Genomic DNA, 25,998 nt, shown 5'->3' with positions numbered 1-25,998 from the left:
ACCTCAGATTACAACAGGATCCGGACCAGATGGGCCAATGGGCTGAGAAGTGGCAGATGGAGTTTAATTCAGATAAATGCAAGGTGCTGCATTTTGGGAAAGCAAATCTTAGCAGGACTTACATACCTAATGGTAAGGTCCTAGGGAGTGTTGCTGAACAAAGAGACCTTGGAGTGCAGGTTCATAGCTCTTTGAAAGTGGAGTCGCAAGTAGATAGGATAGTAAAGAAGGTGTTTGGCATGCTTTCCTTTATTGGTCAGAGTATTGAGTACAAGAGTTGGGAGGTCATGTTGCGGCTGTACAGGACATTGGGGAGGCCACTGTTGGAATATTGCGTGCAATTCTGGTCTCCTTCCTATTGGAAAGATGTTGTGAAACTTGAAAGGGTTCAGAAAAGACTTACAAGGATGTTGCCAGGGTTGGAGGATTTGAGCTATGGGGAGAGGCTGAACAGGCTGGGGCTGTTTTCCCTGGAGTTTCGGAGGCTGAGGGGTGACCTTACAGAGGTTTACAAAATTATGAGGGCATGGATAGGATAAATAGAAAAAGCCTTTTCCCTGGGGTGGGGGAGTCCAGAACTAGAGGGCATAGGTTTAGGGTGAGAGGGGAAAGATATAAAAGAGACCTAAAGGGCAGCTTTTTCATGCAGAGGGTGGTACTTGAATGGAATGAGCTGCCAGAGGAAGTGGTGGAGACTGGTACAATTGCAACATTTAAGAGGCATTTGGATGGGTACATGAATATGAAGGGTTTGGAGGGATATGGGCAGGGTGCTGGCAGGTGGGAACTAAATTGGGTTGGGATATCTGGTCGGCATGGACGGGTTGGACCGAAGGATCCGTTTCCATGCTCTACATCTCTACGACTCTATGGCTTTCTTCAGGGCAACTAGGCACAGGCACTAACTGCTGCCCGCCACATCCTGTTAATTAATAAATAAAGAGATGTGCATCCATGACAAAGAATTAATCATTTGTTGAAGGAGATTGTGCTTCATTGCATGGCAACTCCAGAAGATATAATCTGAATTATCACAAAATGTGGATGATTCTGGGCACTGAAGACAGAATCTAGATTACAACATTGTACTATTTACCTTTCTAGAAACTGCTACTTGCTCTGAAAAATACTCACAATAATAACTATTTAATTGCTGTTCAGGAGCTATATTTTGACACAGATGTTACATGATAGGAGAACGCTTCAGGAAATTAGAATGTACTTTTTCAGTGACAGATAGGCTTGTCATTTGATCTAATTTCCTGTTAATGGAATAACAACAGCAAGAGGAACAATAACAAGTTATATCAGTTCTGCCAAACAGCTTTCTAGATTACCGGAGAGTAACATGTGGTTCTTGGTCAGATTGTCTGAAACACAAAGACCTTCAGAACCGTTTGAGCTTATACTTTGCCTTGCAACATCCCTCCCAAGCTTTACGGGCTTCTTTAAAATGATCACAAGGTAGGAACATCCACAATGCCATTAAAAAGGGAGCTCCACGAATTTGGCCCAGTGACAGTGAAAGAACACTGATGGATTTTCAAGTCAAGATGGCGTGTAGCTTTAAGCTGGTGCACTGCTGCCACTGTGCATTAGTTGTGTACGGAGAGAATGTTTAAGATGGTGAATGGGGTTCCAATCAGGAGCTGCACTCATCCAGGCAAGCAGAGAGCATTCCATGACACTCCTGGCTTTGTAGGTGTGTTTGATGATTTAGGAAACCCAGATTGTACGTTGCAGCGTTTCCAAGAGAAAGCAGTTTTATGATAGTGTGTTTATCAGGTAGTTATTGGGCCAGAGGAGGGCCAATGATGTAGTGGTAATGTTGCTGGATGAGCAATTCAGGGACCCACACTAACGCTATGGGGACACAGGTTCAAGTCTCATTATGGTGGCTGGTGGAATTTAAATTTAAATAAAGCTAGCTTCAGTCGTGGCAACCACGGCAACTATTACTGGTGGTTGTAAAAACCAAAGTTTAAGAGGCATTTACACAGGCACATGATCAGGCAGAGAACAGAGGGATATGGAGCATATTCATGGAGATAGGATTAGTTTAGAATTGCATCATGGTCAGCATAGACATGATGGGCTGAAAGGCCTATTCCCGTGCTGTATTGTTCTATACTGTAACAGAAGGCCTCAGGGAGCAAGCAGGGGGTGGGATTTGATTTTGCATCATGAGGGGAATCAACCTGATCAGCAAAATGGCATCTTTCTGTGCTGTAGATGCCACTGTAGCTCCCAGCAACTGGCTTTATCAGCAAGGCTCACATTTGCAACATGAAAATTCCTGTCTAGTTGTTCAGTTGGACTCCAAGAATCTCAGTATTTAAGTAAGAGTTGAGAGTTCTTCCAGGTTCTGTCAAATATACCTCCTGAACTATCACCGGCTATGAAAAAAACTCTGAAGTAGCAGCTTGTTAGTCTACTCAACGTAACTGATACAGAATGAAGGTCGCATTCACCCAGTTTAACAATCAGTGAATTCTGAAAGTCATATCAGAGATATTTTGACAAAGTGCTATAATATGGAAATATAGGAGCAGGAGTAGGCAATTCAGTCCCTCAAGCCCGTCTGCTACTTGATATGATCATGGGTAAAATCTCATATCCCTCAGATCAACTTTCCTTCCTGCTCTCCATAACCCTTTAACCCACTGCTAGTTAAAAATCTGTCTCTCTCCTCCTTAAATATACCCAATGTCCCAGCGTCCACCACACCACAATTCCACAGATTCACAATCTCTTGGGGGAAGTAACCAAACTTTCCCCTTCTTTCCTGAGGCTCCTGAATCCCAGCGAGTTTAAATCTCCTCTGGTAAATCAATCAAGTAACATATTCCACGTGTTCACTCAATTAATAACAGTGATCAGGCCAATCAACATGCGTATACGTCATGCAATTTAAAGCAATTCTATTCACAATCAAATCCACAATTTTAACTTTTCTGGCTAATGAATCATTTCAAAAATAGCTCTTAGCTTGTTTAAGAACTGCAGTTTCTGATTTTTCAATAAAACACACTCCACATGCCATCTGTTTTTGGTGGCATTTCACTCTAGATTAAGTGTTGCAATAAAGGTAGTTCAACTTGTTTGATCTCAGGAAGTGGGCAGCACTGGTGCGACCACATTTATTGCCCAGCCTTATTCAGACAGAACTGACAGAGTCAATGACATTGTCACATCAGCATTAAACACTGATAAAGATGTTGGCACAGGTTATACTACTTGCCAATACAATGTTTTCCAAATCTGAGATGTCAGTAAACAACTGCAGAGTGAGCAAAGAGTTGCTACTTTTGCAAAGTTGAATAAATAAATATTGTGCTTTGAGGTTTTAGCTGCTAATGAAAATTCATTGAAAACATTAAGAATCCTAATAGCAAACACCTCTTGTTAACAAAGTTTCAAAACGTTAGCATGCAGGTACAGCAAGTAACCAACTAATGGGAGGTAATCATTGACCATGAGGGAGATTAAATGCTGAAGTAGGGAGGTTATGCTTCATTTATACAGGACACTCATAAGCCCACATCTGTAGTGCTGTGCACACTATCATTCACCTTATTTTAGGAAGAATTACAGTTGCCATAGCTCCATAGGACCACAGGGTGCTCTCTCTTTACAGAAAGGTGACTGGTTTAACCTGAGGGTCACCATGTCTCAGGGAAAAGGTTGAGAAGGCAGGATCTTTAAGGAAACTCTAGCAGGTGCAGGAACATAAGGAAGAATATAAACACGTCAAAGGCATTTCAGAGAAACTGATAAAATAGTACTTGAAATGGGGAGATTTTGTTATGAGGTAATGACGGGCAGGCCAGGTTTGTAACCATCTGCTGGAGTTTAGAAGGGTAAGAGGTGACTTGACTGTTTTTTTTACATTCACTCATAGGACATGAGCATCGCTGGCTGAGCCAGCATTTAATGCCCGTCCCTAGTTGACCTCGAGAAGGTGGTGTTGAGCTGCCATCTTGAACTGCTGCAGTGTGTTGTAGGTACACCCACAATTCCCTTATGTCAGGTATTCCAGGAATTTAACTCATCAACAGTGAAGAATGGTGAGTGGCTTGTAGGCGAACATGCAGAGACGGTGTTCCCATGTAACCTCTGCGCTTGTCCTTCAAGATAGAAGATGGAAATAGCCGTGGGTTTGGAAGGTGCTGTTTGAGGATCTTTGAATTTCTGCAGTGTATCTTGTAGATAGTACACACTGCTGCTACTGAGCGTCGGTGGTGGAGAGACTGGATGCTTATGAACGTGATGCCAATCAAGCGGCTGCTTTGTCCTGAATGATCGTTGGAGCTGCACTCATCCAGGCAAGTCGGGAGTATTCCACCACACTCTAACTGGAACCAAGATGGCGCTGGCACGATAGGTAGCTTTCAAGCTCACTGGAACCTGCCCACTCCAGACCAGCAGCGCTGTTTTCTCTATGCACTGTTCATGTTTATGTCTTCTTCATCTGCAGGCAGAGTGATGTCAGTGGGGTGGGTGGCTGTGGTGTCGGTGGCATGGACTGGGTCTCCTGGTGGTGGTGCCTGCAGCAAAGACTCCTGGCTACAGCACCATAGACGATCGGGGAGGCAGAGGGGCAGCTCACTCCTGCAGTGACTGGACAGGAAGATTCTGTGGACCACCTTCCAGTGTCTGCTGGAAGCACCCAGTCTCTCTCTCTCTCTCTCTATCTTTGAGAAGAAAAGGCACCTTCAGGGAGATTAAGAAACTCTCATCACTCTCCTGTCGTGCAACTGAAGTAGAAAATCTACAGTTTGTGTGACGGCTTGCCAGTCCGTGCACACACCCAGCAGACTGTGGCAGATTTCCGACAGGTCTCCAACCTCTCCGTGGAGATAGCCAGAACAAGATTCATAACATCGGTGCAATCCTCCAGCCATCAATCTAGTTGGTTCCCGAGCCCGTCTGTGCAGTTTGATAACATTATTAATATCCCAGAACAATAGGACGGTCCTCCACCTGGAGTTGACCCATCGCCTGGCCTCTGGCAGTCCTCTGAGCATTTCCTCCTGACCCAGCAGCAGGGATGGGTCACTGAGGAGTCACCAGATTGTGCTTCTGAGGTGAAAGTCTCAGAGCTGCAGGAGTGTGTAAGTGAAAGTCTCCCCGGTGCACTCTCAGGGGGGCTCCCCTCGGAACTGATGGCGGAGCTGAGCATTGACGGCACTGACCTCTGCCTTGCTTAGACTCAGTGCTAACAGTGCCTGCATAAGACAGGGAATTAGTTCTGTCAAATGGCTAAAGGACGGACAGGTTAGCACAGCCCTTAATAGGACAGTGTACACAAGAACACAATAAACCTCACTGGGTTGGTCACCCAGGGAGTTCTCCACCTGAACAGTGCCCACCTTCTCCAGCCAACTCCTCACATGGGGGTGTTTGGCCTAATGCCTGCCACAGCCCATGCCAGCATTCACCCTGCCTACCTGCCTGCCAGGATTTGGTGGTGCCGGTGTTGGACTGGGGTGGGCAAAGTTAAAAATTACAAAACACCACTTTGTAGTCCAACAGGTTTATTTGGAAGCACTAGTTTTCAAGGTGCTGTCTCTTCATGAGGTGGTTGTGGAACATGACCATACGACACAGAAACAGCCTTGTCTGTTCCCTCCCAGTCAGGGAGCACTTCAGTGGTCCGGGACATTAAGCCTTGGACCTCCGGGTGACCATCCTCCAAGACGGATTTCAGGACAAGCAACAATGCAAATTCGTTGAGCAAAGGCTAATAGCCAAGTTGGATACCCATGGGGAAGGCCTCAACCGGGACCTTGAGTTCTTGTCACACTACAGGTGACCCCATTGCACTATATACTCTCTCTCACACACACACATACTCATGCAGATCCTCTCTCGTACACAAGCCCTCTCTCATACACACACAATGCACTCCTTCACCATCATACACATACTTGACCAAGTTTACACACGCCTTCACATGCACTCACATCCACACACACACATACTCTGTCTCTCCTGTACACACACACATATACGTTTATGGGGTGAATTTGTATTTGCAGAATTACATTTTATTTTGATCAAAAAATGCATAAATCCATGTAAAATTCTGTAAGGCTCACTTTAAAAACAGAATTGACTCAACGTTGGTGCAGACTTTATCTTCACACATTTAATGCATTGTCTGAGCTGAGATGACAGCTATTATTTGATAAGCTGACGTCCCCTTGAGAATGTAATTCTGGGATTTACATATTAAAGAACCTAAAGAACCTAACCCGGCATATCTCATTCTAAATATTCCACAACTACCTGATGAAGAGACAGCGCCTTGAAAGCTAGTGCTTCCAAATAAACCCGTTGGACTATAACCTGATGCTGTGTGATTTTAACTTTGCCTGCTTACCAAATTAGATTAGATTAGATTAGATTACAGTGTGGAAACAGGCCCTTCGGCCCAACAAGTCCACACCGCACCGCCGAAGCGCAACCCACCCATACCCCTACATCTACATCTACATTTACCCCTTAACAAACACTACGGGCAATTTAGCATGGCCAATTCACCTGACCTGCACATCTTTAGGACTGTGGAAGGAAACCGGAGCACCCGGAGGAAACCCACGCAGACACGGGGAGAATGTGCAAACTCCACACAGTCAGTCGCCTGAGGCGGGAATTGAACCCGGGTCTCTGGCGCTGTGAGGCAGCAGTGCTAACCACTGTGCCACCGTGCCGCCCAAATATCGAAGGGAGGGAGTCAGCGTGACTGTAGTGGATGGGAAAGGTGTTAACAGTACTGCAGGCGTAAGAGACGTAGTGAAGTAACCCCAGTGAGTAAGCAGGAAGTGTGGAGGGCAGGGAGGGTTACGACACTATGGAGTGTGGGGTGGGTGAGAGCTGTTGAGTGAATATGACACAGAGAGAAATATTTCCTGTGAGCCTTGGTGAGGGGTGTGCAGGGGCGGAGTTCGAGTGAGTGGTAGCCCTGTGAGCAGGGAGGTTACAGGGATAGATAATGGGTACTTACCCAGAAGCTCCTCAACCTAGTATCAATGCTACTGGGCATTGCTTTTGCCCATAGAGACTAGAATGACTCGGGTCACTGTCTCTGTACAAAGTGGTACAGCCTGGTTGTGTGGCCTGCTTTGCTGGTCTGGACAAGAAAACACTGTCATTTTATTCTCTAACAGACTGTGAATAAGCACTCACATGAGCTGCTCTTATAGTAAACTGACATTTTCCATTGTAAGCCATTTAACTTGAACCGAAATAAATGCTGTCTACCACTGGCGCATCCAACAAATTAATCACTAGCAGAGATTCTAAATAAAATATTCAGACTGTCTAAGTTGAGGCTGAAACCAAGTTGCAAGGGTAAAGCAGCCCATTTAATGTATAGCCTATCCGTCACCCTGAACCTTCACTCCCTCCACCAGCAGTGCACAGTGGTTGGAGTATGTACCACATTCAAGATGCATTGCAGCAACTTGTCAAGCCTCTGTGGTACAAATATAATGCAAGCACACTCACTCTACCTTTAGGAGGGGACTCACTAACTCCTTCCAAGCCTGCGACAAGGGCAGCAGATACGTGAGAACACCAACGCCTGCAAGTTCTCTTCAAAGCTACTCACCATCCTGACTTGGAAATATATTGCCGTTCCTTCACTGTCGCTGGGTCAAAATTCTGGAATTCCTTCCCTAACACATTGTCGATGAGGCAGCTCTCAACCACCTGCTCAAGGATAATTAGGGATGGACCACAAATGGTGACTTTCCAGTAACACCCACAAACCCCATGAAAGAATAAATCGTGTTGCAGACTGTGACTGTTTCTACATTCTACAGTGTCTGGCATTTTCTCAGCAATATAATTTGGTATTTATTATATTAGATTTTGTTCACAATCTAAGTGGATTGCCTAATTGCACATGTCTTGAGCATACAAATGAGGTTCCAATCCATGCATCCGATGTCTGTGAGCTCCTTGTTTGCCACAACAAAGTGAGATGTTCTGCCCCGTATTGCCATGTGCTCATGGGAAGTTATGAAGGAGTATCATGTGGTCTAGTGCCTTAAAGCAACCAATTGTGGAACCAGTGCTGAATTAATGTCTTAAAAACTACATGGTATTAGAAGATAACTGCTTATTTTCAGTTTTATTCAATCTTACCCGACCCCCATCCACCCAACTGGCAAGATCAGTAAGGCACCAGCACGTAGTCATTCCTCACCCTTAGCCTGAAACCAATGTGCTAGCTGCCCATTTACTCGATTCAGAGGAATGAATGAGAAACCCAACCAAATCTTACCCATACCCATAGGGGAGTACAGTTTCAACTCCAATTACTGGAAATAACCATCTGTGGCCAGCTCTATTTTGTTAACAATTACTTTTTAATTCAAGAATAGACTGATACAACTATTTTTTTCTAAAAATAATTCAGTAAGTGGTGCCAGGCATACCAAGGTATAAAAAATCCAGTGGGTATTTAAGAATGCAACAATGAAGTGAAAAAAACGAATGAAATAAAATGTATTAACTAAAACCCACACGTCAAATCGTATGGGGATCTTCCCACTTTGTCATCTGTGCTAACGTGCAAGAGCTACTTACCATGACCAAGGTGTTCAAGAAATTTCCAGATGCCAGAGATAAAAGATAAAGGTTGTAAGAGTGTTTTGAACAGTAAAGATTTTACTTCAAGAAATCACGCAGCTTTACAATGTACATTCAGACTGACAGCCCTCCCAATTAATTCTTCAGGAAGTTGTGGGCTCAAACCTTACTACTAGAGTTTCGCACACCAGCTCTGCAGACTGGGCTGATTGCAGTCACCCAGTTACTGATGTTAACCCTGGGGCATGGTAGGAAATTTTATAGATCACAAGGTACTCGTTGAATGACAGAGGGGTTTGTTTCCCTTACGTTCTGCTCAATATCCCTCCCTCAAAACCATCATTCACCTCATGATTATTTAAGGCCACTCAAGTCTATGGTGTTTAGCCTCCTCACTTCCGACTTCATCTCGTCGATGAACATGTTCCTCTATTTCTTTCTCCTTCATCTGATTAACTAGCCATGAGCTGCTGAATTTGCTCACATACTCAGAAATGCTGCAAGTTAGGGATTTGCACTAATTCATTGTGCTTGAAGCCATTTCGGTCAGAAACATGATTAAGCATTCTATAAATGCCAGCCTTTCCTTCCAAGAAAGTACAAAGTATTCTTGAAACCAGGTGTTATGGTTGCTACATAAAATTCTGTAGACTTTACAGATGGGAAACAAGCCATTCCACCCAACTCAAACAAAAGGTTCCACACAATCAGGTTCACAATATGCAATGGTTTATGTTAGATCAATTATTAAATACAACATCCTTTGAATCGTAATCATCAGCAGCAGGATCAAAAATTGAGCGATTTTTGTTGTGAATTTCCTAGCACAGAGGTAACAAATTAATTGCAGATTCCATATCGCATCATCTAGAACATAGAATTTCATAACACCGCTATTCCTTTTCCAACTCTATAAACATACATTAGTTTTATTGCTTTTCAGTTATAATATTCATGATGATTTTAAAAAATAGTTATAGACTTGTACACAACAGAAGGAGGCTATTCAGCCCTATTGAAACAGTTCTCTAGCATAATCCCACACCACACTGGGCAGGCACTGGATCTAGCGATAATATCACTGGATTAGTAATCCAGAACCCTGATTTAGTATTTTTGGGGGACATGGGTTTTAATCCCAGCATGCCAGACTGTGAAATCTTAATTCAGTGAAAAAAAAACTTCAAAGCTAAAAGAAACCTCTTTTAAAAACATTGGCCATGTTAAGATGCCCATGAGACAGGACTATCCTTCCTGCCATCCTTACCTAGTCTGGCTGACATATGACTTCAGAACCACAGCAATGTGGCTGACTAACTGTGCTCTGGGTAATGAGAGATGAGTACTAAATATTGGTCTAGCCAGAGACATTCACATCCTATCAACAATTGATTTTTTTTAAAAAAGATCTGATAACCTTGCAAAATAGTCCTCTGTCAGTACATATGCAATTTTAAGACTTTTTTTTGGAATCTGACTACACGACTCACCACATCTTAACAAAATCTCTTTGTGACAAAGAACTTTCCTTTAGCGCTTTTACTGGTTAGGAATATAGGAATGCTAAAGCATATAAGACTACAGCCAAGTGCTTGGTAATAGGACTAGATGCTTAATGACCAGCACAGAATGGGCTAAAGGGCCTTTTTCTGTGCTGTAAAAGCGCTGTGACTGAGGAGCAAGACTAAACTATTCGGCCTTACAGGTCTGCTCTGCTATTCAATAAGATCTTAGCTGCAATAAATGCAAAATACTGCAGTTGCTGGAGATTTGAAATTTAAACAGATAGTGCTGGAGGAACTCAGCAAGATTGGGAGCTTGTAGAGCGAGGAATGTTATTGTAGACGCACAATGCTGTTAGGGAGGGAGTTCAGGATTTTGACCCAGCCACAGTGAATGAACGTTGATCTATTTCAAAGTTGGAATAGCGAGTGGCTTAGAGGGGAATTTCAGTTGGCGGCATTCCTGTAAATCTGCTGCCCTTGTCCTTCCAGATGGAAATCCAGCACCAAACTCATAATGCCCAGAGCAGCCGTTCCCCACCCTCCCATTTGCATCAGAAACAAGGATCATATACAGAAGCTAACTCAAATCCCTGGAGAGTTATCACCAGTGCTGCCTTTGCAAAATCCTGAAAATACACTGGCAGGATCGACATGCCAATGTGAGTGTTCTGTTGCAGGCCAATACGCTCAGTATTGAGGCACTGGTCACACAGGACCAGTTGTGATGGGTGGGCCACATTGTCTGTATGCCCAACACAAGACTCCCGAAACAACTGCCTCTACTCTGAGCATCGGCAACGGTGAGTGATCACTTGGGTAGCACAGGAAATACTACACAGGCAGTGGTGGGGGCCTCTCTGATCAAATGCAATGACCTTCACTAAGATCCCACTTATGACCTTATGGTGGATGGAAGATCAATGATGAAGCAAGTAAGGATGGTTGGGGCCTAGCACACCACCCTGAGGAACTCCTGCAGAGACCTCCTGAAGCTGAGATGACTGACCTCCGACAACCACAACCATTTTCCTATGTGTCAGTATGACTCCAACCAGCAGAGAGTTTGCCCCCTGATACCTATTGATTCCAGGAGAATGTGAGTACTGCAGGTGCTGGAGATAGAACATAGAACAATACAACACAGAACAGGCCCTTCATCCCACGATGTTGTGCCGAACATTTGTCCTAGCTTAAGCACCTATCCATGTATCTATCCAATTGCCGCTTAAAGGTCACCAATGATTCTGACTCTGCCACTCCCACAGGCAGCGCATCCATGCCCCCACCACTCTCTGGGTAAAGAACTACCCCTGACATCCCCCCTATACCTTCCACCATTCACCTTTATGTCCCCTTGTAACACTCTGTTGTACCCGGGGAAAAAGTCTCTGACTGTCTACTCTATCTATTCCCCTGATCATCTTATAAATCTTTATCAAGTCACCCCCCATCCTTCACGTTCCAATGAGAAAAGGCCTAGCACTCTCAACCTACCCTCGTACGACCTATTCTCCATTCCAAGCAAAATCCTGGTAAATCTCCTCTGCACCCTCTCCAAAGCTTCCACATCTTTCCTAAAATGAGGCGACCAGAACTGCACACAGTACTCCAAATGTGGCCTTACCAAAGTCCTATACAGCTGTAACATCACTTCACGACTCTTGAATTCAATCCCTATGCTAATGAACGCTAATACGCCATAGGCCTTCTTACAAGCTCTATCCAGACCTGAAAATGTGTTGCTGGAAAAGCGCAGCAGGTCAGGCAGCATCCAGGGAACAGAAGAATCGACGTTTCGGGCATAAGCCCTTCTTCAGGATTTCCTGAAGAAGGGCTTATGCCCGAAATGTTGATTCTCCTGTTCCCTGGATGCTGCCTGACCTGCTGCGCTTTTCCAGCAACACATTTTCAGCTCTGATCTCCAGCATCTGCAGTCCTCACTTTCTCCTCAAAGATTTCAACCTACTGCGAATCCTCTTACAAGGATGCCTTCCTTGAAAAAGCTCTCTTCCTCCCTCTACAAAGATTTCAGTGAGTCCCTCTCATTTCCTGAAGAAGGGCTTATGCCCGAAACGTCGATTCTCCTGTTCCCTGGATACTGCCTGACCATCTGCGCTTTTCCAGCAACACATTTTCAGCTCTTATCTCCAGCATCTGCAGTCCTCACTTTCTCCTACAAGCTCTATCCACCTGAGTGGCAACTTTCAAAGAGCTATGAACATGGACCCCAAGATCCCTCTGCTCCTCCACCTTACTAAGAACCCTACCGTTAACCCTGTATTCCGCATTCTTATTTGTCCTTCCAAAATGGACAACCTCACACTTGACGGGGTTGAACTCCATCTGCCACTCCTCAGCCCAGCTCTGCATCATATCTAAGTCCCTTTGCAGCTGACAACAGCCCTCCTCACTATCCACAACTCCACCAATCTTCGTATCGTCTGCAAATTTACTGACCCACCCTTCAACTCCCTCTTCCAAGTCATTAATAAACATTACAAACAGCAGAGGACCCAGAACTGATCCCTGCAGAATTCCCACTTGTAACTGGGCTTCAGGCTGAATATTTACCATCTACCACCACTCTCTGACTTCAACCGGTTAGCCAGTTCTCTGTCCAATTGGCCAAATTTCCCACTATCCCATGCCTCCTGACTTTCCGCATAAGCCTACCATGGGGAACCTTATCAAATGCCTTACTAAAATCCATGTATACTACATCCACTGCTCTACCCTCATCCACATGCTTGGTCACCTCCTCAAAGAATTCAATAAGACTTGTAAGGCAAGACCTACCCCTCACATCCGTGCTGGCAGTCCCTAATCAAGCAGTGTCTTTCCAGATACTCATAATTCCTATCCCTCAGTACCCTTTCCATTACTTTGCCTACCACCGAAGTAAGACTAACTGGCCTGTAATTCCCGGGGTTATCCCTATTCCCTTTTTTGAATAGGGACACAACATTCACCACTCTCCAGTCCCCTGGTATCACCCGCGTTGACAGTGAAGACAAAAAGATCATTGCCAACGGCTCTGCAATTTCCTCTCTTGCTTCCCACATAATCCTAGGATATATCCCATCAGGCCCGGGGCAACTTGTCTATCCTCAAGTTTTTCAAAATGCCAACACATCTTCCTTCCTAACAAGTATCTCCTCTAGCTTACCAGTCTGTTTCATATTCTCCTCTTCAACAATACGGTCCCTCCCATTTGTAAATACTGAAGAAAAGTACTCATTCAAGACCTCTCCTATCTCTTCCAACTCAATACACAGTCTCCCACTACTGTCCCTGATCGGACCTACCCTCGTTCTCATTATTCTCATGTTTCTCACATACGGATAAAAGGCCTTGGGATTATCCTTGATCCTACCCGCCAAAGATTTTTCATGCCCTCTCTTAGCTCTCCTAATCCCTTTCTTCAGCTCCCTCCTGGCTATCCTGTATCCCTCCACTGCTCTGTCTGAACCCTGTTTCCTCAACCTTATGTAAGCCTCCTTCTTCCTCTTTACAAGACATTCAACCTCCCTCGTCAACCAAGGTTCCCTCACAGGACCATCTCTTTCCTGCCTGACAGGTACATACATATCAAGGACACGTCGTATCTGTTCCTTGAAAAAGTTCCACATTTCAACGACATCCTTCCCTGACAGCCTATGCTCCCAACTTATGCTCCTCAGATCCTGTCTTGCAGCATTGTATTTACCCTTCCCTCAATTGTAAAACCTACCCTGTTGCACACACCTATCTGTCTCCATAACCAAGGTGAAAGTCACAGAATTGTGGTCACCATCACCAAAATGCTCCCCAATAACAAGCCCATCACTTGTCTCGGTTCGTTACCAAGTACCAAATCCAATATGGCCTCCCCTCTGGTCAGACAAACGACTACTGAGTTAGAAAAGCTACCTGAACACACTGCACAAACACCGCCCCGTCCAATCTACTTGATCTAAAGAGCTTCCAATCAATATTTTGGAAGTTGCAATCGCCCATGACTACAACCCTGTGGCTTCTGCACCTTTCCAAAATGACGCCTCATTCACGATGAATGGCTTTTGCCCGAAACGGCAATTTTCCTGCTCCTCAGATGCTGCCTGACTTGCTGTGCTTTTCCAGCACAAAACTCTTGACCTATTGATTCCAGTTTTACTAGAGTTCTTGATGTCACCCTTGGTCAAATTCAATCCCATCATGCCTGATCCATGCACTTGAAGTCTCACCTCTTTCCCTACCTCCTCGAACGATGATGTGGTTTTTGTTGTCTTTAGCTTCCACTCCATCAATCTTTGTAATCAACAAAATATTCTCCCTCCCCTCAAATTTCCACCAGCTCCAAGGTGATGCCAACAACAAACAACTTTCCCCGGTCTCCCCTCTCCCTTTCCAATGGAACATTTCTACCTGAATGCAAGCGATGCAGAACATGCTCCTTTAGAGAGTCATACAGCATGGACAGAGATCTTTCAGTCCAACTTTTCCATGGTGACCAAGTTTCCTAAACTAGTCTCATTTGCCTGGGTTTGGCCCATAAACCTTTCCTATTCATCTCATTATCCAAATGTCTTTTAAATGTTGTAACTGTACCTACATCTACCACTTCTTAGAGTCATAGAGATGTACAGCATGGAAACAGACTCTTCGGTCCAACCCATCCAATGCCGACCAGATATCCCACAACCTTCTGTTTCCAGGGTAAGAACGGGCTGACCCCAAACCAGCACATTACATTAGAATTAATACTAGAATTAGTGTTATTGGATAATATAGGGCAAATAACATGGTTTGAAGCAAGTTTTATACTTTGCATTTGTGTTTCTACTTTGTCTCTTGATATATCTATAAGCCGGACCATTTGGATATTCTGATAGCAGACCATAAGGCATAGAGTCATAGAGATGTACAGCATGGAAAAAGACCCTTCGGTCCAACCCGTCCATGCCAACCAGATATCCCAACCTAATCTAGTCCCACCTGCCAGCCCTTGGCCCATATCCCTCCAAACCCTTCCTATTCATATACCCATCCAAATGCCTCTTAAAAGTTGCAATTGTACCAGCCTCCACCACATCCTCTGGCAGCTCATTCCATATACATACCACCCACTGTGTGAAAACGTTGCACCTCAGATCCCTTTTAAATCTTTCTCCTCTCACCTTAAAAGTACTCCCTCTAGTTTTAGAAGATTCAGTAAAGTGGGATCCATAGAGAATTTGTAAGTTGGATACAAAATTGTTTCGGTTTGAGAAGGCAGAGGGTAGTTGTAGAAGGCATGATTCTGGCTGGAGGTCTATGACCAGTGGTGTTCTGCAAAGATCAGTGCTGGGACCTTGAACACTTAAATGATTTGAATGAAAGTGTAACTGGTCTGATGAGTAGGTTTGTAGACGACACAAAAATTGGTGAAGTTGTGGATAGTGAGGAAGATTGTCAAAGAATACAGATATAGATTCAGTTGATAAGTTATGCAGATAAATGGCAGATGAAGTTTAAACCAGCCAAGTGTGAGATGGTGCATTTTGGGAAGTCAAATGCAAGAGGAAAGTATATAGTAAACGGCCCGACCTTTATGTCCATTGATATGCAGAGGGATCTTGGAGCGCAAGTCCAGCTCCCTGAGAGCGGCAACACAAGGGAATAAGGTGGTAAAGAGGTTGGAGGCATGCTTGTCTTTTTTGGTCAGTACATCGAACATAGAACAGTACAGCACAGAACAGGCCCTTCAGCCCACGATGTTGTGCCGACCATTGATCATCATGTAAGGTAAACCTAATCTATGAACCCTCAAATTTCTGTGACCATATGCATGTCCAGCAGTCTCTTAAATATCCCCAATGACCTCGCTTCCACAACTGCTGCCGGCAACGCATTCCATGCTCTCACAACTCTCTGCGTAAAGAACCCGCCTCTGACATCCCCTCTATACTTTCCGCTAAACAGCTTAAAACTATGACCCCTTGTGTTAGCCGTTTCTGCCCTGGGAAAAAGTCTCTGGCTATCAACTCTATCTATGCCTCTCATTATCTTGTATACCTCAATTAGGTCCCCTCTCCTCCTCCTTTTCTCCAATGAAAAAAGTACGAGCTCAGTCAACCTCTCCTCATAAGATAAGCCCTCCAGTCCAGGCAGCATCCTGATAAACCTCCTCTGAACCCTCTCCAAAGCATCCACATCTTTCCTATAATAGGGCGACCAGAACTAGACACAGTATTCCAAATGCAGTCTAACCAAAGTTTTATAGAGCTGCAACAAGATCTCACGGCTCTTAAACTCAATCCCCCTGTTAATGAAAGCCAAAACACCATATGCTTTCTTAACAACCCTGTCCACTTGGGTGGCAATTTTAAGGGATCTACGTACCTGCACACCAAGATCCCGCTGTTCCTCCACACTGCTAAGAATCCTGTCTTTAATCCTGTGCTCAACTTTCAAGTTCAACCTTCCAAAATGCATCACTTCGCATTTATCCAGGTTGAACTCCATCTGCCACCTCTCAGCCCATCTCTGCATCCTGTCAATGTCACGCTGCAGCCTACAACAGTCCTCTATACTGTCAACGACACCTCCAACCTTTGTATCGTCTGCAAACTTGCTAACCCATCCTTCAATCTCCTCATCCAAGTCATTAATAAAAATTACAAAGAGTAGAGGCCCAAGAACAGAGCCCTGTGGAACACCACTCACCACTGACTTCCAAGTAGAATACTTTCCTTCCGCTACCACTCGCTGTCTTCTGTCGACCAGCCAATTCTGTACCCAGACAGCTAAATTTCCCTGCATCCCATTCCTCCTGACCTTCTGAACGAGCCTACCATGGGGAACTTTATCAAATGCCTTGCTGAAGTCCACATACACCACATCCACCGTTCGACCCTCATCAACTTGTCTAGTAACATCCTCAAAGAACTCAATAAGATTTGTGAGGCATGACCTTCTCCTCACAAAGCCGTGCTGACTGCATTTAATCAAGTCATGCTCTTTCAGATGTTCATAAATCCTATCCCTCAGAATCCTTTCTAACACCTTGCAGACGACAGACATGAGACTGACTGGTCTATAATTGCCGGGGATTTCCCTATTTCCTTTCTTGAAGAGAGGAATTGCATTTGCCTCCCTCCAGTCCTCAGGTACAACTCTGGTGGACAGCGAGGATGCAAAGATCTTCACAAGCGGCGAAGCAATCACATTTCTCGCTTCCCAAAGCAGCCGAGGACAAATCTGGTCTGGCCCTAACTACTTGTCAATCTTAATGTTTGTCAACATTTTCACATCAGCTTTCTCAATCTCTATCCGTTCCAGCATGCTTACCTGCTCCTCAATGGTTTCATTCACTACCAGGTCCTGTTCTTTACATGGAGTATAAAAGTTGAGAAGTCATATTGCAGCTGTATAAAACTTTAGTTTAGGCCACATTTGGGTTCTGTGTAAAGTTCTGGTTGCCGCACTACAGAAAGAATGTGGAGACTTTGGAGAGGTTCCAAAATAGGTTTATCAGAATATTTCCTGGATTGGCATGCATTGCAAGATGAGGTTGGACAAACTTGGATTATCTGGAAATAGAGGATTTGAGCTATAGGGAGAGATTGAATAAGCTAGGGCTGTTTTCCCTGGAGTGTCAGAGGCTGCCAGGAAGGGAAGGTGGGTTGTTGGGGGACATGGACCTGACCAGTTGGTCACAGAGGGAATGGTCTTTGTGGAAAGCTGAGATATATTTCCCTCCCCGCCCCTTTCCGTCTTCCGCAAAGACCGTTCCCTCCGTGACTACCTGGTCAGGTCCACGCCCCCCTAAACCCACCCTCCCCTCCTGGCACCTTCCCCTGCCACCACAGGAATTGCAAACCCTGCGCCCACACCTCCTCCCTCACCTCCATCCAAGACCCCATAGGAGCCTTCCACATTCATCAAAGTTTCACCTGCACATCCACCAATGTCATTTATTATATCCGTTGCTCCCGATGCGGTCTCCTTTACATTGGGGAGACCGAATGCCTCCTAGCAGAGCGCTTCAGGGAACATCTCCAGGACACCCGCACCAATCAACCCCACCGCCCTGTGGCCCAACATTTCAACTCCCCCTCCCACTCTTCTGAGAACATGCAGGTCCTGGGCCTCCTCCACCGCCATTCCCTCACCACCCAATGCCTGAAGGAAGAAAGCCTCATCTTCTGCCTCGGAACACTTCAACCCCAGGGCATCAATTTGGACTTCACCAGTTTCCTCATTTCCCCTCCCCCCACCTTACCCCAGTTCCAACCTTCCAGCTCAGCTCAGTACTGTCCTCATGACTTGTCCTATCTGCCAATCTCCCTTCCCACCTATCCACACCACCCTCCCCTCTGACCTATCACCTCCATCCCCACCCCCATTCATCTATTGTACTCTTTGCTACCTTCCCCCACCCTCCTCTCTGACCTATCACCTCCATCCCCACCCCCATTCACCCACTGTACACTTTGCTACCTTCTCCCCAGCCCCACCCCGCTCCCATTTATCTCTCCACCCAGGCTTCCTGCCTCTATTCCTGATGAAGGGCTTTTGCCCGAAACGTCAATTTTCCTACTACTCGGATGCTGCCTGATCTGCTGTGCTTTTCCAGCACCACTCTGATCTAAACTCTGCTTCCAAATCCAGTCTATTGTTTTCATATAAATTCTAAAAATATATGTTATAGTTTCCAAAGATCAATGCACCATTTCTCTACACATTCCAGCAGGAACAAGTTATTAAAGCAAGGCCATAACCCATACTTACTAAGGCAATGATCTAAAGCCTACAACGTACAACATTTCAGTATTTTCTACCATAACTAACACTTGATAGTTCATCATCTCAGAATGAATAATTTCAACAGGATTAAGAAATCATGTTGGCTGCAGAATTAATATGTTCCTTTTTAAATTTCATAAAAGGCTTGTAAATTATTTAGCACTTCTAATTTTATTCTACATGAGAGAATTATTTAGACTACAGTTACTGATGGAGTTAAGAGTCCATCATACTATTCTCAAATTTTCAGCTTGTCTAGTTCCTTGTGCCCTTCCTTTAAAAGAAAGTGTGACATCACTGACCTTTGATCTTTCTCTCTAACATTCTCTATCCATCAAAACATATTCCATTTCACGTAATCGGGTAACTCTACACCAAGCATAATACAGCCAAGGCAAAGTAAAGTTCTCTCTAACTCAGCTACCAACCACCAAGCAGCAAACTGTATTTCAAATGGTGCAAAAATTTACTTTCTCTGCACCAGCTTTGTGATAATCCGAATTAAATTACCCAATTTAGGGCAGCTTTGACAAAGGGTCAGTTAGACTCTAAACGTCAGCTCTTTTCTCTCCTTACAGGTGCTGCCAGATCTGCTGAGATTTTCCAGCATTTTCTCTTTTGGTTAGGGCAGCTTTATGTTTTTGCCAAACATATCGTCGTTTCTGGCTTGAATTGAATTCAGGCCAGAAGTAAAAAAGGGTAGCACTCTGTATGCCACCATGTACTGCAATCCGCTGATATTATTACACAACTGGAAGAGCTGTACAGGGACTTGGGAACAGGTTTCGGGAGGAAATTCCAAATTGCTTCTCCACATTAGGTGCCACAACAAAATACCTTATGGATACCATTGAGGATCAATATCTGCCAAATGTGCCCCTAGGGCTGTTAAGAATGATCTGAAATTGCAAAAAGCTAAATGTGCAAATGCTGCATGCAGCATAGTGCACAATCTAATTGTTTTCAATGTTAGAAAGGGAGGGTCCTTTCCCAGCCTGAAGAAATTACATATTCAGCTGTTCTACTGATGTTACTCATGACAGAAGAATGAGAGGAGACCTTATCAAAACATAAGATTCTTTGGAAGTCTGAAAGGGTTCCTGTCAAGAACTTGTTTCCTTCCCGTTGTGGGAGAGGAGCGGATCAGAGGACATAATCTCAGAATAATTGGTCAACCATTTAAAACAGAAATAAGGAGGATATCTTTCTCTCAAAGAGGTATGAATCTGTGGAATTCTTGATCATAAAGAACATAAAACATAGAACAGTACAGCACAGAACAGGCCCTTCAGCCCACGATGTTGTGCCGACCACTGATCCTCATGTATGCACTCTCAAATTTCTGTGACCATATGCATGTCCAGGAGTCTCTTAAATGTCCCCAGTGACCCTGCCTCCACAACTGCTGCCAGCAACGCATTCCATGCTCTCACAACTCTCTGTGTAAAGAACCCGCATCTGACATCCTCTCTATACTTTCCTCCAACCAGCTTAAAACTATGACCCCTCGTGTTAGTCATTTCTGCCCTGGGAAATAGTCTCTGGCTATCGACTCTATCTATGCCTTTCATTATCTTGTATACCTCAATTAGGTCCCCTCTTCTCCTCCTTTTCTCCAATGAAAAAAGTCCAAGCTCAGTCAACCGCTCCTCATAAGATAAGCCCTCCAGTCCAAGTAGCATCCTGGTAAACCTCCTCTGAACCCGCTCCAAAGCATCCACATCTTTCCTATAATAGGGCGACCAGAACTGGACGCAGTATTCCAAGTGCGGTCTAACCAAAGTTTTATAGAGCTGCAACAAGATCTCATGACTCTTAAACTCAATACCCCTGTTAATGAAAGCCAAAACACCATATGCTTTCTTAACAACCCTGTCCACTTGGGTGGCCATTTTAAGGGATCTATGTACCTGCACCCCAAGATCCCTCTGTTCCTCCATACTGCCAAGAATCCTATCCTTAATCCTGTATTCAGCTTTCAAATTCGACCTTCCAAAATGCATCACCTCGCATTATCTTGTATACCTCAATTAGGTCCCCTCTTCTCCTCCTATCTCAAGGATAGGTCATTAACTATAAGGTTGAGAGAGGCATTCTAATTAATAAGGGAATCAAGGATTATAGGAATAAGACAGGAAAATGGAGTTGAGGATTATCAGGTCAGCCATGACCTCCGTGAATAGTGGAGCAGATCCATGGACTGAACGAATGGCCTATTTCTGCTCCGACATCTTATGGTAGAAGAAGGAGCCTGTTTAATTGGCATTCCACCATCAACACAACAAACGTGTTTGTAGAAATGTTGTATAGGGATCTGGGGAAAAGACTGGAGATTGACACTAAGTAAGAGCCAGACTAGATAACAGAAGCTGGTGCATGCATGGCGAATTGAAAGACTCCTTCTGCACCGTAATAATTCTGTGACTCATGTGAACTCATCAATGCTCTCTTGACAGCATGTTCCATCTCTGCAATCTTTACCACGTAGAAGTAGGGTAGGAGATCCTGGGAACACCAACACCTGCCGATTCCTCCAAATCATCCCTCATCCTAACTTAGAAATATATCACCATTCTTTCAGTAACACGGAGTCAAAATCCTGGAATTCCTTTTCTAACATTACTGTAGGTGTTCCTAGATCCCAAAGTCTGCTCCAGATCAGGGAGGCAGCTCACCAGCATTATCTTGAGGACAGTTAGGGATGGACAATAAATGCTGGGGGCTGAAAATGTGTTGCTGAAAAAGCGCAGCAGGTCAGGCAGCATCCAGGGAACAGGCGAATCGACGTTTCGGGCATAAGCCCTTCCTCAGGCTTATGCCCGAAATGTCGATTCTCCTGTTCCCTGGATGCTGCCTGACCTGCTGCGCTTTTCCAGCAACACATTTTCAGCTCTGATCTCCAGCATCTGCAGACCTCACTTTCTCCTCAATAAATGCTGGCCCAGCCAGTGACACCCATTTCCTGTGAAGACATTTCAAAAACATTACAGGTACGTGGTAGTGAATGAAACTCAGAGGAGTGACAGCAGTAGTCTGGGGGAGAAAATGCACTAAAATAAACTCTTGTGGAATCATGGAGCAATTTATAAAAAATGAGGAAGGTTTCTGAAATCAGAGGAATGCTAACAAGCAGGATTTTTGCACTAGGAAGAATGAAGGTTGCCGAGTTTTGATTTAACAGAAGATATTAAAGGTAAATGAGAAGTTGCAAGCACAGATTAGGGTCAAGGAAGCAGAAGAGGAGAACTTACATATACATAAATATACAGCATGGAAACTTTGAGCTCAACTAGTCTCTTCTGCTGTATATGTGACAATGATCTTTTCTCATCTTTTCACAGGTGGAGCAATATTCTCTGATCTTTTCTCATCTGAATCTACCACATTATCCATTTATTCCATTCTCCATCACATGCTGGTCTAGCTTCTCCTTCATCATATCAATACATTTCTATTGGTTTCAATCACTCAACGTGATACCAGTTCCACATTCTCTCCAATCTTTGGGTGACGTAGTTTCTTTTGGATTCCCGATTGCACTTTTTGTGGTACAATGTTAAACTGATGACCTCTCGCTATCATCTCCTCAGAGGAAATAGTCTCACTCTAAACCTTTCCAAATTTAAAGGTCTATCAAGTAGAACCAAAAGCAGAAATACTCTGGAAGTGAAAAATATTTCAGTTTCAGCAATCAATGCAATGGAAATATGAAGTCATTTTCTAAACAGCAGGCAATGACCAGTAGGGTACAGCACAGATCAGTATTGGCAATAGGACCCCCCAGACATTCACAACATCTGTGAATAAGGTTAGGGTCAGATTTAGATGAAGGAACTAAGTACAATATCTCAAAGTTTCCAGATGACACAAAGCTGATTGTAAGGATGAACTGTGAAGAGGATGCACAGATGTTGCAGCGTGATTTGAACAGGCTGAGAATGTGTGCAAATACATGTCAGTACAATATGAATAGGTGTGGGGCTATTCAGTTTGATAGTAAAAATTGGAAGGCAGACGCCTGAATGACTGTAATTTGAGTGAAGAGATTGTTCAAAAAGACCTGGGTGTTTTCTTCCACCAGACATTGAAAGTTAGCACACAGATGTAGCAGGAACTAAAGAAGGTAAACTGCATGTTGGCCTTCATGAGGATTTGAGTTCATCCCCAAGGATGTCTTGCTGCAATTATACAGGGCATCGGTGAGGCCACACCTGGAACATTGCATGCAGTTTTGGCCTCCTTATCCAAGGATGTTCTTACTATAGAGGGAATACAGTGATACTTTACTAAATTGATTCCTGAGATAACAGGACTGACTTATGAGGAGAGATTGAATCCGATACGATTAGAGTCACTGGAGTTTAGAAGAATGAGGGAGTAATCTCATAGGCAGCTGTAAAATTCTAACAGTACTAGCCAGGTTAGATGCAGGATGGATGTTCCCAATGGTGGTGGAGTCCAGAATCAGGGGTCCTAGCTTAAGGATAAGGGGTAATGCTTTTAGGACTGAAATGAGGAGAAATTTCTTCACACACAGGTTGGTGAATTTATGGAATTCACTGTCACAGAAAGTGGTCGAGGCCAAAATATTATGTTTTCAAGGAGGTAGATATAGCTCTCGTGGTGAACGGATCAACAATATGGGGGAGGAGGGGATTAAGGGTATTGAGCTTGATGATCAGTCATTATCAAATTGAATAGCAGAGCAGGCCTGAGGGGTCACGTGACCTGCTCCTGTTCCAATCTTCTATATGTTTCTGTGCAGCAAGATCACTTCAGGGTTAAAGTAATGAATTAAATAAAAAGTGGGATGAGAACACAGAAATTTTGTTATTAACTCAAAGCCACAATTCAGGCCTTACTCCAGGTCCTGAGCTTTGGTGGTTATTTTCAATGGGGTGCTACTTTTGGATGAAACATTAACCAAAATCTAACCTTTCGGTTTCCATAGTGTTAACTTGAAAAGGTGCAACCTGATTCTTTCAGAATCCTGGTCTTTATGGATCTCTCAGCAACCTCATTAAAACTGTATATTGTCTGGTATTTATATTGCTGTTGGTAGGATTGTGCTATGTGAAAACTTGCTGGTAGTCTTTCTGGTCAAACCTACTTCATGAACTCTGAACTTCTGGGTAACCTGAAGTGTTACCAAAAATGTAACCTCTCAATTTATTTAACTTCTTAATTTTTGATTTGAATAATTGAACTTTGCATCATTGATGACCTATTTTCGGTGTCCTATTTTACTGGTACAAGTTACTTTCGCTTCCCAACGTTAACGAGGAAGGGGGTGGGACAACTAGTGGTCATGTTTACAAAGCCCATGGGAACATTGCAAGTTCTCCGGAAATGCCTGTCCTTTGCAAAGTATAACCAGGGTCCATTCAGTAGTCAGAAACCGTTACTGCTTCAAACTGAAAGTAAATAGCTTCCTGTCTGAGTAGAAACTGCCTTCGTTTTGCAAATATAACGAACCTCTGAAGAATATCAAATTCCCATGTTTTGTTTGTTTTCTTTGCAAAAGGCTGTTTTAGAACCTTTTTGCTGCGTACTTATAGAAAATGTTACGGATAAAGTATATTTTTGAAACTGACACCGACTCCCCAGATACCATCACCTCTCCCCACCTTGCACTCTCTTCCCCCTCCTGCCACTTTGATTCGTGCTCAGTGAATTACCTGCTGTGAGGTTTCCCTGGAGGTGGACCACATAAGCCACTCCGTAGATTTGCGGAGAGGTTCCGTTCAGGGCGACCTGGAACCAGTTGGGGTCAGCCACAGCCGTACACAGTGCCACCACCGAGAAGCACTGAGTGACAGCGGCCGGTAGGTTGCGGTTCTGTGGGGCCCGGAATCTACTTTCCATGCCCGCCCCCCCCCCCTGACGGTGACAGCTCGGAGCAAAGGGAGAGAGATAAAATTCACATTACACAGGGCTGGCTTCTCCAGCTCCCTACCCTGACGTGCTCACTGCGTCGCCGTGATGACACACAAAGGATGATTAACTCTTTGAGAAACTGAGCTTGGACTATCTTCACCAAACTGAGAGGCGTCCCTCTGTGACATTTAATTATTGCTTAATATTTTCGCTTTGCCCAATGGATAAAATGAAAGTCGCCGTCACCAAACAGCTGAAGATCAATAAGAAACCAAACAACCTTATAAGTTCAATTTCTGTCTTCACATCCATTAGGGATCCTCTTTTCAAGGATTTAGTTCGGGAGGTAGAACTGATTGTACATTTTTGCGCTTGAGGTTCTCTGAGTTAGGTCCTGAATCATTCAGACCCGAGGAAACAATGACAGGATGAGGCTGCAAACTGGACTGAGGAGGAGGGGGGCACAGTTCGACTGTCACTTCCTTGTCCTCTTCACCCCGCCGCTTTTCACGGCTGTTACCAACCCGCTGCTTTATTTTTAATTCTTTTCCACCCACGAACTCGTCTTCACATTGGAAGACAGCCAGCTAGCTATTATTGTGGGGTTTTCTTCCTTTTTACACAGAACGTGTCAGCGTGAAATTCTGCCGCGTGAAACCTAGAATTAATGATGAGAAGCTACGAGGTGGCTTCTGTACGAGTGTTTGAACCGTTAACTTAAAAAACACAATTGCACTGATGCTGCAAGTGGAATCTATCTTTCCATATCACATATGCACTAAAATCGAAATTCTGTGTAAGTATTAGTTATGTGACCTTCAGCGTAGGTTTAAGGGCATTATCCTAACACTGCCTCTTGTTCATGAAATGCCAGATTTCGGAATGGGATACACCCTATCCCCAATATTTGCAGAGTGCTTGAGTTTCAGATTTCCAGCGTCTAAAGTCCTGGAGAAATTCAGCGGATTTGGCCACAAATGTGGGGGAGAAACTGCAGAGAAGTGCAAAGCTGATAGGTTGTATACAGCAGAAAACCCAGGAAGGAGCAAGTGGAACAGAAAGGAAATCAGGGGAAGGGTGGAATTAGAGATCATAGGTTTCACAGAGCAAAAGGCAAAGTGTGGGGTAATGATGGTAGAGAATAGAGGGCCAGAGTAGGTGTTAATGGCGCAGAGCATAGATCAGATCTAAGCAAAATCAGAGCCAAGATTCTTTAGGGGTGGTGGGTAGAGGCAGGGAAACAAAATTG

The 25,998-nt window shown here is 44.3% G+C and overlaps 1 protein-coding gene across 1 annotated transcript in view; it reads right to left on the bottom strand.

Annotated features, from left to right (window-relative positions):
* Window positions 1-24,813, bottom strand: part of LOC122556123 (uncharacterized) — a 48,489-nt gene extending 23,676 nt beyond the window's left edge. The window contains exon 1 of the mRNA XM_043702636.2: window positions 24,551-24,813. Within this exon, the coding sequence (XP_043558571.2) occupies window positions 24,551-24,737 (187 nt within the window). The 5' untranslated portion in view covers window positions 24,738-24,813. The remainder of the gene's footprint in view (window positions 1-24,550) is intronic.
* Window positions 24,814-25,998: the final 1,185 nt, after the last annotated feature.

Source organism: Chiloscyllium plagiosum, unplaced genomic scaffold, assembly GCF_037043375.1.
Source record: "Chiloscyllium plagiosum isolate Xiang-an unplaced genomic scaffold, Cpla_swu_hap1 HiC_scaffold_1, whole genome shotgun sequence".
NCBI classification, from domain to species: Eukaryota; Metazoa; Chordata; class Chondrichthyes; order Orectolobiformes; family Hemiscylliidae; genus Chiloscyllium; species Chiloscyllium plagiosum.
Note: the sequence above shows the minus strand (reverse complement) of the source record. Positions and strands in the feature narration are given on the sequence as shown.